At 36.9% G+C, this 20,633-nt stretch overlaps 1 protein-coding gene across 17 annotated transcripts in view; it reads left to right on the top strand.

Moving 5' to 3' along the window:
* The window catches only part of ADGRL2 (adhesion G protein-coupled receptor L2), a 265,400-nt gene that overhangs the window by 77,651 nt on the left and 167,116 nt on the right, over positions 1-20,633 (top strand). For all 17 annotated transcript variants that reach the window (XM_081946479.1, XM_081946467.1, XM_081946480.1 and 14 more), the window contains exon 2: positions 11,062-11,243. In XM_081946479.1, the coding sequence (XP_081802605.1) occupies positions 11,171-11,243 (73 nt within the window). In that variant the 5' untranslated portion in view covers positions 11,062-11,170. The remainder of the gene's footprint in view (positions 1-11,061; positions 11,244-20,633) is intronic.

Raw genomic sequence — 20,633 nt, 5'->3', positions numbered from 1 at the left:
TTTTTGTGCTTAATATATTTCCAGCTTCATGTTGTTATTCCAACTAATGTAAGGTATTTAATTGCCAGCTTTCTTTCATTTATTGTTAAAAAAATTAAATGATTTTAAACTCGTGTTTCTTGCATAGTCCACATACCACTACGCAGTTATATTGTGTGTGGAAAGAGCACCTTTTTGCGTAATGATTGGCCTCAAGCCCATATAAACTACAGTTGCAACTTGCAGTACCTTGAATATAAGGCTTTATTTAACTAAATTAATCAATGGGCTTAAATAAACAGGATGGTATACGTAACCCACAAATGTATTTGTTGTTAAATCTTCATGCTTGGTTTTATTTTGCCTGGTGGAGGTTGGATATTGGGCAGCTAACATTTGAACTGGGAGTGTCAGGTACGAATGATATTCCTCCTATTTCCGATTTTCTTACACTGAGAAGAAAAAGGTTACAAAATAAATTTATTTATTTATTTAATTTATATGCCACCCATCTCACTGTCAAGTGGCATAATATATCATCCAGAACTGTTGGCATGTCTTATCATAGTCTCATTATCTTTGTTTGCTAATGGTTCTAATAAATTATCTGTTTTACATTGAGGAAATACACACTCACTTAGCACCAGTGATGGGTGGATCTTAATTAGATTATAACCTTATATCCTCTTGAACAGAGGTGGTATTTAGCTGGTTCAGACTGGTTCTGATGAGCTCATAGCAGAAATTTTGAGTAGTTCAGAGAACCAGAAAATGCTGCCTCTGGTTGGGCCTGCCCACCCGCCCCTTCCGTTCCCTGTCCTATATTCCCTTGTTTTTTTAGTTTAGCTGATTAGTGTGGTAGATTTCCATACCTCAGCTGAGCTAAACAATAGCTCAGCTCACCAGTGCTGACACTGAGGGCAGTCTTTGAGGGCTGCGCGCAAGGCTCTCATAGAACCGGTAGGAAAAGATTTGGAATCCCACTGCTGCTCTTGAATTATTATCTTAGACCAATTCAACATTGACACTTTAATTAATATAGAGATAGATTTTTGACAGGACAATCTCTCCCCACCTGGTAGTTCAGATTTTTCAGTGGTCTCCTCACCTGTCACAAATGTAAATGAATCCATTGATCTTGTTGGTGGCCATCCTCTTATTCTCTTCCTTTCCCAGAATTACAGACTTCTCTGGAGAGTTAGATATTTCCATAATGTCTTAGAATTATGATAATTTGAGGCTGGTCATGTGCCTTGAAGGAGAACTCTTGATTGATGTCTTCTTACCCAGGCTAAGGAGGTAATAACATAGGACTTAATTCTATTGAATTAATGGATGCATTTATTCTTAACAGTAAGCCAGGTTTTCATTATGGGTTGTTGAACAAGCCATAATAGCCTGACCTGTACATAATATAGGCAGGAGTGGGGAAATTATGATCCAAGAGCTGTAGGCAGGTAATGATCTCTCTTTCTGCAGCCTGTAGAATATTTTCTGACTATACTTCCAAAATTCACTTTCCCAATACAGGTAGTTCATGACTTACAACAGTTCATTTAGTGACTGAAATTACAACAGCAATGAAAAAAAATGACTTATGACTGGATTTCACATGACCGTTGAACAAAAATCAGACATTTGGCAACTGACTCATATTTATGACAGTTGTTGTGGTCCGGGGGGGGGGCATGTAATCACTATTTACAACCTTCTGACTAGCAGAATCAGTGGGGAAGCCAGTTTGACTTAATAACCATGTTGCTAACTGAACAACTGCAGTGATTCACTTAACAACTGTGACTAGAAAGGTTGTAAAATGAAGCAAAATTCATGTAACAACTGTCTCACTTAGCAATAGAAATTTTGGGCTCAATTGTGGGTGTAAGCCGAGGATTACCTGTAGTTATTGTCTTTAATTTTGTTGTATGTTGCTCAGAATCGCTTTCTCATAAGCTTGGGCGGCTCTTAGGTAGATAGGTAGGTAGATAGGTAAATGGGTGGGTGGGTGGGTAGGCAGACAGATAAACAAACAGATAGATAGAAAAAAGAGCTTAAAAACCTGGGAAACCAGCTTGATATAGTGGTTAAAGTGCTTGCCTAGAAACCAGGAGACTATGAGTTCTATTCCCACTTTATGATGATGAATAACTGACTGGATAACTGGATAACTGACCTTGGGCCAGACATTCTGTCTCAGCCCAACTTATCTCACGCGTCTGTTGCAGGGGGTGGAATAGGAAGGGTGAATATTATGTATGTACACTTTCTGGAGTTACTTATAAAGCAATCCACTTGTATCTTCTAAAAAGGTTGTCATCTATATTTGAGTGGTGAATTTTAACCAATTTTGTAACAGGATCTGAACAGGACCATGATGGCAAACCTATGCCACACGTGCCAGAGGTGTCACACAGAGCCCTCTCTGCTGGCAAGCGTACTGTTGCCCCAGGTCAGATATCCATGGCATTTCTTTTGTGAGCTTCTGTTTCCCTGAAAATGACAAAACAGAAGCTCACAAAAGAAAAAGATCTTGTCTCCTGGCCAGCTGGTCTTAGGGTCTCTGTTGCACATGTCTGTGCACATGTCCACACACTTGCATGTCCATAGATGTCTGCATATGTGCATATCCATGCATACACACATGCACACCTTTCGACTTGGGTATGCACACTCAGTGTCTAAAAGGTTCGCCATCACAGATCTAGGGAATATCTACAGTGATGCAAAAGAGAGGGAAAAGTCACTACAATTGGTTCTATTTTTGTGTTTGAAACTTGACAACTATTTTTCAGATGCATTTCCTTTTCAACCACCTTGACCACTAAATCTCATTTTTCTATCAGGTAAGGGGTATGCAAAATATTGTGAACCTGAATTTGAAACTTCTTACCCTAGCCATTCTGGAATCATTCCAGGTATGAAATGAGACTTACTTCAATTTCAGAATATCTACTTCTAATTTAAAACAGCTGATTCAGGCTTGAAACAGCTCTGGAAGAGTCAGAATGGCCCGTTTTGAACATGAGACAACTGTTTCATTTCAAAACATTTTGTATGGCCATACTTTTGTGAAAAGATAGAACTTGTACAGTTTTGACAGAATGAAACTTAATTAAAAAACAGAGCATGGAAATGCACTGTTGGTTGTTTTGCGTTACTTTTTCCTCCCAACTTTGTATATTAGGTCGCATTCAAAATCTTATACAGATGCTTATGTAGGTTTATAAAATTGAAGCTCACATACATCTTATATGTAGGTTTATAGAATTGAAGCTAAGTGGTATTGACTTTATGTAAGGATGTCCAGTTGGATCCCATGGTGAAACTGAATCCTTACCAATACTATCTATTGCTAGAGGTACTCTTTGATAACTAGGTAAGCCATTAAATTGTCTGCTCTTGTTTCTCCTTTAAAAAAAGATCATATCCTATATTGGGATGTTATTGCTTCAACTGATTGTATACTACTTTTTTGTCTTCTCTTCCCTTCCCTTTCCTACCCTTCCCTTCTTATAAAACTTAGCGTATGAGACCTATTTATTTTGCAGTTCTTGCACAGACCTAGGAGTGTTTAATGAACAGAATGGTAAACATCTACAGATTGTGCCTCTGGTGTCCAAACTATCAGCATATTTAACATGCTCAGCATGAGGCTAAGATATTACAGCTGATAATAGTGGTAATTGACTTTCTTGTGCATTCTGTTTCCTCTCTCCCCCGCCAATCCAGAGAGTAATCATGAGGGCAAACTAAATGGCTGGTTAGTACACAGGACATCTGAAACATGGTTTTTTTTTTTTAAAGTAATATGAAATAGAATGAATTGGAGCAAAAGTGTAATGAATGTTGATAACATTTATGATATTGATAATAGAGAAAGCATGGAGGAAAGAAAGAGAATATTGGGAATAGAGTATTATTATTGCCTCATTAGCTCAAGCAGACTTTGTTTTCCTAAATTGTTAATCTGAGACACCATTATTTTATGTGAATAGGAACAGATCAGTGAGTTGGGAGATATTCTGTGTAGAAATGAACAAAACCTCTTAGGAAAAGAAGCTAACCTTTCTGACAATGGCAGCCATTTCAGCCCCATTTCTTCTTTCTTACCCTCACTTTTTTTCCTAGAAGTAACTGATGTAGAGTCCAGTGCCTATGTGGTCAGAGAAGATAAAAGTTATAATGTTTGAAACAGTATAAGCATTAGTGTTTTATTTGTCAGGCAGCAAATTCTTCTTTGTGAGTAAACTGGGTTACAATACAATACAATACAATAGTAGAGTTGGAAGGGACCTTGGAGGTCTTCTAGTCCAACCCCCTGCCTAGGCAGGAAACCCTATACCGTTTCAGACAAATAGCTATCCAACATCTTCTTAAAGACTTCCAGTGTTGGGGCATTCACAACTTCTGGAGGCAAGCTGTTCCACTGATTAATTGTTCTCACTGTCAGGAAATTCCTCCTCAGTTCTAAATTGCTTCTCTCCTTGATTAGTTTCCACCCATTGCTTCTTGTTCTACCCTCAGGTGCTTTGGAGAATAGTTTGACTCCCTCTTCTTTGTGGCAACCTCTGAGATATTGGAATAATGCTATCATGTCTCCCCTAGTCCTTCTTTCTCTTAAGCTAAACATACCCAGTTCCTGCAACCGTTCTTCATATGTTTTAGTCTCCAGTCCCCTAATCATCTTTGTTGCTCTTCTCTGCACTCTTTCTAGAGTCTCCACATCTTTTTTACATCGTGGCGACCAGAACTGAATGCAGTATTCCAAGTGTGGCCTTACCAAGGCATTATAAAGTGGTATTAACACTTCACGTGATCTTGATTCTATCCCTCTGTTGATGCAGCCTAGAACTGTGTTGGCTTTTTTGGCAGCTGCTGCACACTGCTGGCTCATATTTAAATGGTTGTCCACTAGGACTCCAAGATCCCTTTCACAGTTACTACTACTGAGTATGGTATCACCTATACTGTACCTGTGCATTCCGTTTTTGTTGCCTAAATGTAGAACCTTACTCTTTTCACCATTGAATTTCATTTTATTAGATAGTGCCCAATGTTCAAGTTTGTCAAGATCCTTCTGTATCTTAAGCCTATCTTCTGGAGTGTTGGCTATTCCTGCCAGCTTGGTATCATCTGCAAATTTGATGAGTTCCCCATTTATTCCCTCATCCAAATCATTGATGAAGATGTTGAAGAGTACTGGGCCTAAAACAGAGCCTTGGGGTACTCCACTGCATACTTCCCTCCATGTAGATGCAGTTCCATTGAGAACTACACGTTGAGTGCGGTTGGTCAGCCAGTTACCAATCCATCTGGTGGTGATGCTGTCTAACCCACATTCTTCTACTTTATCTAGTAGTAGGTTATGGTCTACCTTATCAAAAGCCTTACTGAAGTCCAAGTAAACTATATCAACGGCATTCCTCTGGTCCACTAATTTTGTCACATTATCAAAGAATGCAACGGTTGTAACGCTTAACATAGGATTTGGTCTGTTGGGACTCCAGCTTTGTGATCTCATGTTCAGCTTAGATTCAGGGCTGGTGTATGTTTATCTCACACTGTTTCTGGCATTTCTAAAGCATTAATCTCTCACTTCAGAGCATACAGCATCTGAATTCATAAACATGATTCTCTTACTGTAACATGGCATCTCACATTAAATGCTGTTCCATTCCCTGATACTTTACAGGTAGTTTTCACTTAACGGTCACAATTGGGACCAGACTCTGGCTCTTCTAGCAAAATGGTTGCTAAGTGAGACATCCCTGTGACTTGCTTTGCTCAATGGCTGCAATCCCAGCACTCTTGCGGAACATAATCAAAACCATTGCTTTGTGGAAAGACTGTAGCTGGCTCACCTCAATCTTAAGCCAGAGTTTCTCAAAATATGTATCATGATTCTCTAGAGGATTTCAGTGAATTTGAGGGAGTTTACACTAGCTTTCTTTCTTTCTGGACACCAGCAGCGTTCAGCTAAGCTTCTGGCATTGGACCAGATGAGTGGGAGATCTACCCACTACTTCGCTGGCTTTTGCACTCCTAGCAATAGTTTGTGAAATAGCCCCAACCAGCTCTGGAGTGCTGCTACTGTCAGTTCAGCTACGATTAAGGTGTTCTTGCCTAGATTCATATATTCTCTTTATGAAATATAGCTTTTCCTGATTTCTTCTGCAGTATCTGGTACTGAATTTGTTAGCCTGTTGCAAGGGGCCCATGGCCCAAGTCTTCTATCTTGAATTATCATTCTCATACTCAAAAGAGAAGTAGTGTAATATTTGGGCCAAGGCCACTGAATGAAAGACCTGATTCTGAAAGTGATTTTGGATAATTGTCCAGCTTTGGGTATGCAAGATTAGCTCACATTTGGACAACTGACTAGCTACCACTATGCCCTGGTAGTGAGAAACATATTATATAATACTAATATTATTTTGATACTATTATTAATTTTTCAGGTTTTGAGAGATTTGGGGGATACAATAAAGAGAAAATGTTTATTTCAAAGCTATAAGTACTTAAGTACTTAAAAGTACTTATTCTGCAAATGACTATGCTTGAAGAAGGGGATGGCTTCTACAGTCTTTGAATGTAAATAAAAATGATGATGATGATGAAGATGATGAATTAGTGTTCATCCCCTGTTCTGTGGATTTTTAGGAACCAGACGGTATGATGCGATGTCTACCAGAACTATTGGATAGTATCTGAGGAAGCAGTATCTTAGATAGAACAGTATCTAAGGAAGCATTCTGGCCCACGAATTCTATTTGAGATCCAATCCTTATATTGGAATTACTGCAGTTTTATGAAAAGTTTAACAGATAGATGTAACCATTGTTATAGCTAAGATTAAGTGTAAATTTAATTTCAAGCTGATTTTTGTTTGCCCCTAAAAACTAACCAATCTTCCTTCCTTCCTTCCTTCCTTCCTTCCTTCCTTCCTTCCTTCCTTCCTTCCTTCCTTCCTTCCTTCCTTCCTTCCTTCCTGATATTCTTTGTTTGTTTGTTTTAAAAGGGCTTAGGATATATCCTCTAATTTTCCAAAGTAAAATTCTTCTGATGGAGATCAGGCTGTTTCCCAGAGGGAAGGATTTAAGTTACAAGTGAAGTTTTCCAGGCAGCTTTGGTTGCATTGAAATCTAATCTGCTTTTTGGCTCTAAAGGCTGTCTCCCTTCCTCACTGTCAGGCCCAGCTATGTATGAGCTTTTTCTCTTTTTAAAGTCTGAAGGGAAATGGGCTATTTGCAAAGAATGACCACTTACTATGATCTACATTTTCTGTTTGCATAGAAGTAACTTGATACAGCTTTTCCTGTGGTGTTTGCCTGTTTTGGGTTTTGTTGATGCAAGATTTTAATGATTGTGTCTCCTTATCTGTGCAATTACATGGTCTGAAAGACTAGGCTGTCAGCAACATCCTTGGTCCCAAGTATTCTCTGGCTCCAGGATTTATACCTGCTAATGTTTGTGGGGGATAGGGGAGGGTAGCATCTGACTAGAGGATAGATAAAGCATGTTGCTATGCAAGAGTCATATAATAAAATTATTGGTTATTTGCAATAAAAAGGATTTTCTTCTTTCAGATGTGTTAGCCAATTCTTTGAAAAAATAAGCAATCAAATTTCTTCATTCCTATTTGAAGGATTTTAAAAAAATAGGTATTAGTGTATACATATTGGTGTTAGAAAAAGTCTTAAAATTGTTGAACTAATATTACACTGAAATCATTGCATAGCAGTGGCAGTGGCATTGTACTTGACATTACTTTCTGTTATTTTACATATTCCAACAGTTCAGATGGACCAAACCTCAACGTAACTCCAACCATATTATCACTTTAAAATTACAATAACAACACAATCTAGAAAATTTTTCCCTCCAGAAAATTGGTCTTTAGTTTCCAGTGTTTAAAATATTTGCTTAATGTTTGATGCATTTCTCATCTTTGGAAGATGTATGAAAATGAGCATTTTGTTTTGAATCCCAAAAGCAAAAATCATGAACAAAGAAATCTCAGCAATTTTTTTCTCAAAAAAACCCTTGTGATTCCAGTAATAATCAAATTTTAGCTTTATTTCCTTTGCAATTATTAATTTATCTGAGCCGAGCACTCTTGTTATTCTAATGAGTGTATTGGTTCACCTTTTATTGCCTATAAAGTTTTTGAAGCCTGCTGTTACTGTTCAGGCTTTTGTTAGGGAAAGTATCCTAAAGGTCTGTTATTCTTCCTATGCATGCTGTGTGCTGTGTGTATAAATACAAGGCAGCCCCTCCTTTGCTAAATGGCTTGACTGGTTTTTCTAATGGGGAATAGTTTTTGCAAAGAAACAAATGAAAATAAAAAGACAAACCATCCTTTCAGCGATACATGTGACTTGTTTCTTTGCGGATGCTATAGATTTTTCACTAGAGAATGCTCTTTTTGCTGTGGGTGTAAGACTTCAAGATGTAACGTAATTATTCCTTTGTGTCAGCTTCAGGAAACTCCTGCAGCAGCTGATGTGCCACGTCTAGGCTAACTAGCAATAGATCTTTTCACTTTTCCTTTTTATTTATTTATTATACCTCTAGGTATCTGCCGAGAACTTCTTCTGTCACACTTTTGAAAGTAACAAGAGAGTTGTCCATTGGGGGGGAGGGGGGGGAGAAATGATCTTTTCCTTTTTTTAAAAAAAACACCTTTGTTTTTATACCCATCAAAATGCTTTTTCGTACTTCACTAGTATATTAAAGTGGGAAAAACTGAATTTAAGTTCGAAGTTAGCCTGGTACCACTTCTGAAATTGAATACGCCACATGAATAGTTTCTGAATGATTTGCTTAGGTACCATCCGTCTTCCAAGTCAGTCCCAAACATTGACCTACTGAAGAGTTTTTCTTTTCAGAGTGCGGAACAATGTGGCTATAGCATGCAAGTAATCTTTGATTAGAAACACATTTGGTAGTGGAATTTCTGTCATAAAATGGTGTGGTCACAAAGCGAGTCATGTGTCTGGACCTGATTTTAGGATCATTTTTTACCTTGGGCCTAAGCAAATAATCCACAGTCATTAAGCAAATTACATGGTGATTAAACAAATCCAGCTTTCCCAATTGTCTTTGTTTGTCAGAAGCCGGATAGGAAAATCACAAATCACAATCATGTAACCGCAAGCGGTTGTAGCTGTTGTAAATGGGAACTGGTCTCCGTGCCCAAATTGCAATCACATAACAATGGGGGTTGTATGATGTGACAATGGGAGTTGTGTGATGGTTGCCACATTAAGGATTGGTAATAAGTCACATTTACAACTATACAGTAAGTTACGTTTACATCGTAACTTTGAACTGTCATAAGTTGAGGACTATCTGTTATCAATTAGAAGAGTATAAAAATTAAGGAAAAGTATACAGGGGAGTTAAAAACAGTAATAATTTGGGGAACTAGACTCCAGTTTTTCCTTGTGTTCACTTTCATTACGAATTCTGAGTTGCAAGATACATACAGTACATGTAATTAACCCATTTGCTTCCTTCCTTTTATTAATGTGGAGTAGCAGTGCAAACCATTGCATTAAATAACAAAAGAGAGTTTACTGGTTGTCTCAAAGCAACTATTACAGTGTAAGTATAGGCAAGCATGAATTTCTCAAAATATTTAGGCTGCAGAGGTTCCTTCATTCAAGGACCAGAAACAGACAGCAAACTAGTGTATTGATTTATATGACATATAATTGTCCAACTTGCAACAGTGACTCTAGTTCTAAGCATATTCCAAAATAAGGAGCTTTGAAATAAGTTCTAAGCATTATCTTTAGGATCAGAAAGAACATCTGTTATGACTGATTTTTCTAATCCTATTAGGCACAAATGTAATGTAGACTGAATTTGGCACAATTCATATTTTGCCAGCTATTTGAAAAAGAGCAAGTTTGGAACTTACGTTGTTGGTTTGACGCTTCTATTCTTTGGCAATGTAGTGAGTCAAACAAAGGTGACCAGGGCAGATTTAACTGTTCACAGCTTTGTAGTTATTTGTTTGCATTTGCAAAAATAACTTTTGCTGCCTTAGCTGTAGGCAGCTTTTTCAAAGAGAGATGAACATTCACGGAAGTGCACAATGCCTGGTCTCCTGCTGTGCTGTAGAATGCAGTTTGCTTCTTAGTACAGAGAAGATCCAGGGATATACATCAGTTTCTAGCTCTGGGTGTAGATGAGTAATAGTTTTGGATAGAAATATACAAGAGCAATGGAGAAGTAGATGCAGCATGCTCTTGTCGTATTAATGTAGAAGGGCTTTGACGATGACGAAAGGTGGCCCGGTAATTGATGTCTAATAACAGATTTAATGAAATAATTAATGCAGAGCTGCACAAAAACCCTGTTGAAGTTCAGTTTGCATACTCTTGGTCTGTAATTACTGATTGGGAAAGGTGCATTCTGTAAAGCCTCGAAAGCGTAGTTTTAAGTGTTGCTATTATTTCGGTAATGCCCTGGCATGCCTGGCAGAAATTATTTCCCTTGGGATAAAAGCTGCAACCCCGTTTCTCTTATTGGTAAAGAATGTTTATGAAGACAAACCTCTGCGTTCCAAGAAGCAACCTCTTCCCTAAATATAGATGTTGAATTTAACCCGGGGATGGGAACCCTGCTATCTCAGAAAAATCTTAACACCTTTTCAGTTCTTTGAACAGGTATTGAAGCTGCATGTTACCCAAAGGATCACATTGATCCTGAAAATGTGAATACAAAAGGGTGCTTGGAAGTGTTGTCTTTCTGCTCTGTTTCTTGAGGCAACTGCCCTGCTTTCTTTCTTACAAGTGTTGTTAGATGTCTTTTGGCCTTGCAGCGTTTTTTAGCTTGAAAGTTCCTCGAAATCCTGGAATTCTTGCAAGAATGTGCCACCATCCTTCACACACATTACGTGCTTCTTTTCTCATGGTTTCCTAATTGTAGTCTCCCTTCAGTTATTAATGGAAAACAGATGATTTTCTGTCTTCCCTCACGGCCAGATTTCTCATCAGCATATAATCTGATCTCTACTGTCTCATTTAATGGTGAACATGAGTTGATAATTTTCATTTTCATTTCTCTCCCCAGTTACGAAGATGAATGATGTAGACCACCCTCTTGAATGACGCTGGGCATTTTATAACTGGGATCGTTAAGGAATAAAAAAAAAAGAAATCGGTTTTAAAGGGGGTCAATAATGGTGGCTTCTGATTGCAGAATGAAAAGGTTTTGGCTGCTTCTGATAGTCAGCTTCCTGCAGTGTTCAGAAGGTAAGATATGCCAATGTGTAATTTGTAAGAATAAAAAATATAATTCAGATTTATGATTCATCCTTGTCTAAAGGGGCAATATAATTCATTTTGGAAATGATGCTTCATATTTCTGTTGCATGTATCCACTGGAGGAATGCTATTCAGTCACATATTTTGAAATACATTGATGCATTTTGGAATTTTTAGTTTATTTTTGTCATGTTATATTTCTGTTATTTTTGACATATTTCACATGATTTTCTACCATTTTGGTAGAAATTGTTTTCCCTCTTTAGAATCTCCCCCCCCCCCTTTCTATCTCTCTGAAATTATATAAGATAGTGAAGGTTTAAATATCCTTGATCCACTGTTAAAAAAAATGCAGTGGCAAATATATATATGCTCATAGAGAGATGCAGACACATAATCACAGCTATGAATATATAGGTTTTTAGGTCTTACTGGTGGATGTGTAGTAAGTTGAAAAGAAGCATAATTCATTTCAAAATCAGGTCACTGAAATTGAAAATGAGCTACTGTCAGCCTATATCTTTTCCCACTTAAAATTATTTTCCTACTTGTTCATGCAATGTCTAAGGGAATATTTAAATTAGAGAAAAAATAAGCTACTTTTTTTCTCTTTTGCAATATTTTTCACAGAGGTGCTAAGAGGTACCAATGACAAACTGTGTCATGACACAAATCTTGTGGCTGACATACTTGCATCCAACATCAGGACCCAAAAGGCTCGAGTTTGAGTCATGACAGTACTAAGCACAATTTGTCATTTCTACTAGATGCTTATTTCTGCTCAGTTTCCCCAGCTTCACAGACTTAAGATATTTCACTATAATTCTTGCATACTATAAGCACAGTAGTGTTATAGTATTACACATGCAATAGCTTAACAGTATAAAACATCATTTATCCATTTAAGTTCTCCTGAATTGAATGGGGGATTGCATGTTTTTGTCATTAACCAATTTGAATGCCACTAAAATAGGAAAATGTATAGTACCTTACTGAAAAAGCTGGAAATCTGATGCAATTTACAGGACCACTTTACAGATGATAATTTACAAACTAGTTATTGATGCAATTTTATTTTGGGGTCTTCTCAGAAGTAAATCTCATGGAGTTTTGTAAAAATTAATTCTATTGTGACCGAAGCTGCAATTTTGCTGCCTTTTTAAAAAAAACATTCTTTCAAAAATGATTTTTTTGCTAAAAATGTCAAGATTAAAAAATAGAGTGATACATCACCAGAAATTAAGTGTGGCGAGTAGATGTTGGACTTGAACAAGATTCCAAAGTTTGATTTCCTTTTCTGTCAGGTAATTCATCTTGAGTTAGGTATCCTTCCTTTTTTCACAGTCTTATCAGGATAAAATACAGCAGCCCTATCAAGTCAGAGAAAAGACAAGATAATCAAATGAGTTTGGGAATTCATAGAATTGCAGCTAAATTATAGCAAGCTGTGCTTAAATGTATGTATATATCATATTCAGTTTTTCTGTATTTACATGAAAAAACATGTAAGAATATGGAACTCCTTACCCAGATATGAAGACCCCATTTAGTTTTGGCTGAGGACATGCTTTTACAGGGTAGCTTTGGTCTTGTAGCTGGTATGCTGGCAGGATAGACTGAACCCATTCCAAGCTATTTCAGAATTAGTTTGTTCTCTGGAAAAAGGAAAGAAAATTTCCTGTGTGCTTACCTGGGTTTTTTGGAGAAAGAATCCTTTGCAGTTGATAAACTGCTCAACACTAGTTTTCCCCTTCTTGTCCTATTGTAGGACTTTGAGCCATGATCGTCATTTATGTTTTGGCTGCTGGGATGTATAGAGCTTAAGAAGAGAACCAGGAGCTGTTTTCCCTTGTTTGTATGTGGTTTAGTTAGCTGAATATTGACTTTGTTGGAAGATGAAATGCAGCGGTTTCATGAAGTCAATGTTCCTTTCAATAATAGGAAAATAAAATGGTCCATTTGTTCACCAACTCCTCTGTCACATCCCAGTTTGCAAGTAACAAACAATAGTTGTGGCAGAATTAAAGGACTGTAGGATCTTTGGCTGTATTTTGAATTCTTCTGTGAAACAAAGAAAGAACTTTGTTTTGCCTGGGCAATTTCAGCCCAGCCCATTCTCACTGATGATTGATCTTGTATTGTACAAAAGCACTCAAAACAAGGAGGAGATGATGAATTTGACCAGACTAGAATGGGGAGGGCATATCTGTATGCAGACAGTAGCACTGATCAGCCTTGTTGCTGAGGTTGGTAAGGAAGGCTATAAAGACTTGCTTCCCTCCCATCTTAAGAACAGGAGAAAAAGGTATTGGTATGACTGTGGGAATGAGCCCCAGGTTTTGTAGATTTTATTACAGTTTCAAGATCCCTTCCAAGTATCAGGAGGCACCCCACTTTTCATTAGAGATCTGGAAAGTCAATATATTCACAGTGTTACATACAAAACATTGCCATTTTATTTTCTGTAAGCATCTTTATTTCCTAGTGGCCAATAACACATTGCCTGGATATTTATTTATAGGGGGGGGGAATGTCTGGACCAAATTTAATTTCTAATGTTGGATTGGCCCCCACAGGGAGCCCCCTGTGCAGTACTGTGAAGCCAGGGCAACTCCACTGCCCTGTATAGTAGAAGCCAGTATGGCACAACAGGCTCTATCTTAACAGAGCACCCCCTCCCCCCCGAGGAGTGTTAGAGGTATCTTACTCCCACAGTATTTTTCTCCAGAGAGTAAGTCATCTGTGTACCATGTTTGGTTGAAATTGTTCGAGGCATTCCAGAATTATACTGGAATACACACAGCCATTTATATATATATATATATATATATATATATATATATATATATATATATATATATATATATATATATATATATATATATATATATATATATATATATATATATATATATATATATATATATATATATATATATATATATATATATATATATATATATATATATATAAGTTTATTGTACTTGGATTCATGATAATTAGTCGTGGTCAGAGAGAGGCAGATGTGTGAGCATCTTGTATGTTTATTCTATAGATGATGAAATCCAAGGTGTTGCAAAGTATTGATATAATTTAGGCCATAGTTTGATTTTAAAAAAATATTGATTTATTTTGGACAAATTTGGATATTAGTATGTCTTGATTGAATCCAAATAACAATTTAAAAAAACACTTTGTGTGTTCCTGTAACTATCATTGGAAATAAAAAAAATATGATTTATGTTTTGTTTGAAAGCATTAGATGAAATATGTAAATATAAATATGGTTCCTTAGAGCAGTGGTGGGCAACCTTTTTTTTCAACTGAGCCAAAACTCGCCAAAACCACGATTGAAATTTATTTGGAGAGCCGCATTTTTAAAATGTCTCTCTCTCCCTCCCTCCCTCTCTGTCTCCCTCTGTCATTTTCTCTGGGTGTCTATCTGTCTGTTTCTCTCTCTGTATCTCTGTCTCTCTCTCCTCCTTCCCCCATCTCTGTCACTCTGTGTATGTGGGTGTGTCTGTCTCTCACTCATTCACTTAATCACTCACTCTGTGTGTGTGTCTCTCTCTCTGTCTGTCTATCTTTCTCTCCCTCCCTCCCACTCTCTGTCTCTGTCTGTGTGTGTGTGTGTGTGTGTGTGTGTCAGTCTCTCTCTGATTCCCTCCCTCACTCCCTCTCTCTGTTCCTCTCTCTGTCTGTCTGTCTCACTCGCACACACACACACTGTGGTCAACAAGGTGACCACAGTGTGTGTGTGTGTGAGTGAGACAGACAGACAGAGAGAGGAACAGAGAGAGGGAGTGAGAGAGGGAATCAGAGAGAGACTGACAGAGACGAATCAGAGACGTACTTTTAACTACCTGGCAGCGGCGTTTTGCTTTGGGGGGCTCCTCAGAACTTCCCAAGACTTCGGAGGGAAGTTTACAGCCCTCCCTCGGAACGCTTCGGAGGGAAGTTTCTGCAAAGGCAAGTGACAACAAGTCTCCCAGGCTTTAATTTGCCGAGCTGTGCGCACGAGCCTGTTTTCAAAGGCGTGGAGCAGCGGCGAGATTCTGCGTGGCGAGCGATGATTCCAGGGGCCATCCGGGAAGATGAGGAACGCGAGGGGGGACCCTGCCCCCCCACTGATGGCCCCCGGAATCATCGCTCGCCGCCCAGAATCTCGCCGCTGCTCCACGCCGTGGAAAACAGGTGCGCACGTACATCTCGGCAAATTACACCCTGGGAGACTTGTCATGCCCGGGCTTTTGCAGAAGCTTCCCTCCAAAGCCCGAGTGGAGGAGGGAAGCGGGCGCCCGGCACACAGAAGAGCCGCATTAAAATGTGCAAAGAGCCGCATTTGGCTCGCGAGCCGCTGCTTGCCGACCACTGCCTTAGAGTATGAGGAGATAAATCCTGCAAATTCTTAAGACTATTTTTTCCTTCTAAAATCATGCTGGATTCATTTGGTCTATGGTCCCTCCCCTTCAATTCTTATGAAAATGAAATGTAATATAGAGATGGCTCAGTTATGATACTTGAAAATGTTCAGAAGGTTAGGTCTGGTACTATTTGTGGAAAAAAGGATCCTCTGTCTGAATAAAATTCAGATTTCTTTTCTTCTCCCTCCATCTAATTTTGCATTCAACATGGTACTGCAATTGGAATTTAGCTAAAAATATATGCTAAGAACATAACATGTGAAATAATATATTCCCATTCACTTCTTCCTGAGCCTGCTGAATGACAAACACAACTGTTTACTCCATGAATATCCTGAAAAAAAGCTTTTACATATCTATTTAGTTTAATGTTGGATCTGTTCTAAGATACGGCTCATGGGCTTGAATTGGAAAAAAAAAGTATAGTAGGAACTCTCATTTAGATTTCACGGAATGAAGACCAGCAATCTCTCTCAGGGGATATTGCCCTTCAAAAGCCTGGTTTGCCTGACCAACTTTTAAGACTATTCCCCCCCTCTCCCCTATTGAGTTGATAAAGTATTGAAGGCCAAGTCTTCCAAACACACTTCTCACATGTGGTCTGTTAAAAAAAATCATTGTGATTTGTTAGAGATAATTATCTACATATGTTCCTGGTGGTCTTTGCATACCAGTATTTGAATAAAACTTTATTTTTCCGGGAAAGTTCAGTTTACAAATGAGAAGGCATGTACTGCTTTTTTGTTTAAAAAAAGGACTTCATTTCTCACTTGAAAGAAAATTAGGGAGGAAATGGGAAGAGTAGACGGAAGGGAGCCACACTAATTAAAAATTATTAGAATAAATCAAAAGTTGTGGTTTTCTATTCTGGAATGGAATATTGATATGGAGGTAGCTTCAAGCCAAAACAGATGAATTAATCTTATTTTATTGGGCATTCTTGCAAGATATCTGCCTTTGGTTTAATAGATATATAATAGGGCTTTAGAGGTGGATGTTTTTATAGCTGGCAAAAATCTGTGGGAAATCAACCTCAACAGAGCTTAGTTTAGCTTAGAATTGAGAATAATCCTATCACCCAGAATGTGAAACCTTGAATAATGTAAATTTTGAAAAGAAATGGCAAAAGTGTTCCTAAACCAACTTAGAACAAGCCTACTTGGTTTACTTGCTAGCCATTTTTGTTTGCATCCATTTTATTGATGGAGGCCAGCACAACTAAATTTCAGTGACTAAAAATATTTTACATCTTTCTATTAATTCCTAATTGCTTTTCTTTTTTAATACAGTAACAGGATCAGGGAAAAGGTGGATAATGGGAGTTTCATCTATTAATAGGGAGATTTATCTTGCAGTTTGGGAGAATCTTAAGTACAATGTTGGATAGGGAAGATATATAAAACTTTCCAGGAATTTGCATATGTAGGTATATTTGTAATATCCATATACCAACAACACTAATTTATGCTTGACTAAAAGACAATGCGGCTTTGCGAGCATACATTTGTTGACTGGGATGAAACTGATTGGATTATTTGTAATAAAGAGTGACAATATGTGCATTGTACACAAAAGCTACATTCTCAGCAAGGGTATGGGAGGGGGGGGGTTGTTTTGTGAGTTACTCCATAAAAGCAGACTATTCTTTCCCAAGTACTTTTACTCGTCAAATAAAACAAGCTGGACACAAGACATAGGGGCAACAACAAGAAAACACAATAATTATAGTGATAAACATTGGTGGAAATTTGTTATAGATGACAGTTAATTGCAATTATTTGTTGATATCTGAAGATAAATCAACAAGGCTTTTCTAAAGCAGATTAATTGAAAAGAGAAGACTTCAGTGCTCTCAGGTTTAGAAATTCTCCTGTTGGTTTTTAAATGCATAATAATAGGTTTTTATATTTGAAAATTATGGGCTTTGTAATCAATTATATAAAATAGGAAGCATTCAACTTGAAAAAATAAAGGAATGTTTTACTTAGCTTTCAGAAATGTTTCATCTCAAATGCTAAAGAGATGTTTTGCCACATATGTAGCTTTTCACAACAGCTTTGTGAAGCAAATCAGCTTAACGATTTGCGCATCTGCCCACTGATATGAAACCTGACCTATCCATAAGTTCTACATTTCTTTGTTTTAGGAAAAGAATTAAGTCCTTTCTCTTTAGCCAGAAGATAATTTCTTTTAATTTAATTACCGTGATTTCATATATTTTATTAGATTTTTAATTAGTTGTATATTTTACTGTTAGTCTTCTTTCAGTTGAAATGTATATTAATCATTTAATTGTAAGATGTGTTGTTTGAGTAAGGAATTGGAACTAAGTTCCTCCACTCAACATTTTCTACATTATGTTTTAAACATTTTTGTCTTCAGATTTCCTGACAAAGTTATCAAAGCATTAACCAAGAGTACTGTTTTGAACTCCTCTTATATCAAATGTAAATGCTAAAAATAAGTGATCTGGGGAAGAATAGCTCCATGATTAGTCACATACATGAGACTGAAGTGGTGATATTATCTTGGGTAGACAGGGTACATGGTTCAGAAATTATTTGAAAGAAGTGATTTGGAATGTGGAAAAGTACAAGCACAGTGTTCCTTAAAACTGGGATATCTTTTTTTAAAGCTTCCATCAGAATATAAAACAAGAAAGTTGTTTTAATTAGATCCTTAAAGATGTGACTGCTTTAATAAATTGTATTTATAAATGTAGTTTTAATGAACAGACTTATTAAAGCAGCAATCTAGGCTTGTGCAAAAACCTGGAAAAAAGGTAACTGCTTTAAAAGGTATTATTCTTATGGTCCTCCATGTTCTGAAGCACTGAAAATATTTTCCTGAACATTTTTTGATATATTCTGTTTGGCTAACTTTGGATCCAATTTTAAATTATGTGCTTTGGAGTAGAATGTCATATCAAATTGGAAACTTGTTTTTAAACAAAGCTTAAAATATGTTGTACTTGTAATCCAAGTTACAAGAATGAAATGTGTAAAAGAAAGGAGTACTTTTATATTGTTCTGTAATATATTGACTTGAAATCCTCCGAGATAACATAATAAAACATTCTCCAGAAAAATAAATAGGCAAACTTAATGTTTCTTTAGTAGTCTGCTAGGAGCACAGCTTGTATTGTCTGTTGTATGCTGAAATGTTATGCTTCAGATCAAATTCTTAAAAGAAATTTAAAAAATCATCTCATCAAAGTCACTTATTCCCTCTTATCTGCTGTTCTCCACCATTTTATATAGCATTAGTTTATCCCCGGCATAATCTTATCGAGTTCTGCAGATTCATGAGTGGCCAGGTGCCGCTGACCTTTGGAACGCTGTATAAAGATCTCAAAAGCTATTCTTATGTTCAGCATAAACCTCTTAGCTGGAAAAAGGCATACTTTAGATTCTGTAATTCTTATAAGCAAATCAAAAGTGATACAGAAACTCTAAAAGCCAAACAAAAATCCCGTGGACTTAAATAAAATAAACCATCTCACATTCTCTCCTAGCTCTGAAATTTTTATTCTGCTAAAGCTTTTTGTCATTGCTTTATCCACAAACTTTTCTTTGATTAGAGCTGTAGTATTGATTGCTTAGTTGAGGTGCCCCCTCTATCTGTACTCCTAGATAAGTGTTTCTTAAAATAGATCCTGTGGAGTTTCCCCAACCCTCCTAGGAAAGGGTCTAAAGAACAAAACTATTTTCAGCCTTTTTAAAAATAACATAATATTAAAATTATACTTAACAATAGTGAGAAGTGGTAGTAGCAAAAACATGTCAGTTTTATTTTTTTTTATGTAGTAAATATAACACATACAAAGAAAAGCTGCTTTTGGGTGGAGTGGGGGACAGGAAAGTTTAAGAAACATTGTCCTGGATAATTTGTTTCTGACCAAATCCAAATCACATCTTGAATACTGTTTCATACAAAAATGCACCGATGCCTTTATATGAGCATCATCACAGTTAACAGTGATATAAGTGCATTTTATCAATTAATCTTGATCATTTACACTCAGAAATTTTATCTAAGAAGATGGGAAAATGCAAATTTGCTCTTAAATATAGATACCACACAGGCCATTTGTGCCATAATCTCTATATCTGAATTTTGCATTTAATTGAATTCTTTATCATGTATAAATTGCTTGCCTTGATATTCTGCCTTCTCTTTGCAAATCAAATTTTGGGCTAAAACTTCATAATTGCTGGTTAGTCTGTGGCCATCTGGAAAGCATCATATTGGTCAAATCCATTCAGCCACTCATGAATGAAAACTGATATTTCCCCTGTAATATACCTAAATACGTGTGTGTGTGTGTGTGTGTGTGTGTGTGTGTGTATAGAAATGGAATGGCACACAAACATGCAAGCAGAATGGCACACGTACATGCACAGACACACATTTTTTTCTGCCTGAGTTATCAAATGAGAATCTTACTGGAACAAAATGTTTGTAAAATAAATTTTAGTCTTATAGTCCAAGTTCACATGTCTATTCAGTATCATTATTCTGTTTAGGAAAATGGGTTTTGTGGCCATTTACAATTGATTATGCATTTCAGTGGGTTTGAGATAAATCTGCTCTTTGTAAACAGTAATGTACTGTTTGTTTCTTGTCCTTTTTCATTAGTTAATTTATAACAGATGAAATTGGCATGCAGCATAGAAAGCAACAAGGAACAAACTGATGGTTTGTGATGTGTTTTTGCCCATTCACCTTGATGGAAGTTTTGAACCTTGTTTGCATATTTTGTCTTTTATTAAGATGATTCACAGTACATAATGACATTAAAAGTCATAACGATTGTCTGAGTTTGATGCCATGCTTCAGAAAGGCCAGTTAGGATAGATTTAATGAGCTGTAAAATATATTATAAGTAAACTAGTAACCTGCAAATTCTACTTTGAATAATTTCCTTGAGGGATACATCATTTAGGATGTATTA

The sequence above is a fragment of the Natrix helvetica genome (assembly GCF_964273705.1).
Source record: "Natrix helvetica genome assembly, chromosome: 3".
NCBI classification, from domain to species: Eukaryota; Metazoa; Chordata; class Lepidosauria; order Squamata; family Natricidae; genus Natrix; species Natrix helvetica.
Note: the sequence above shows the minus strand (reverse complement) of the source record. Positions and strands in the feature narration are given on the sequence as shown.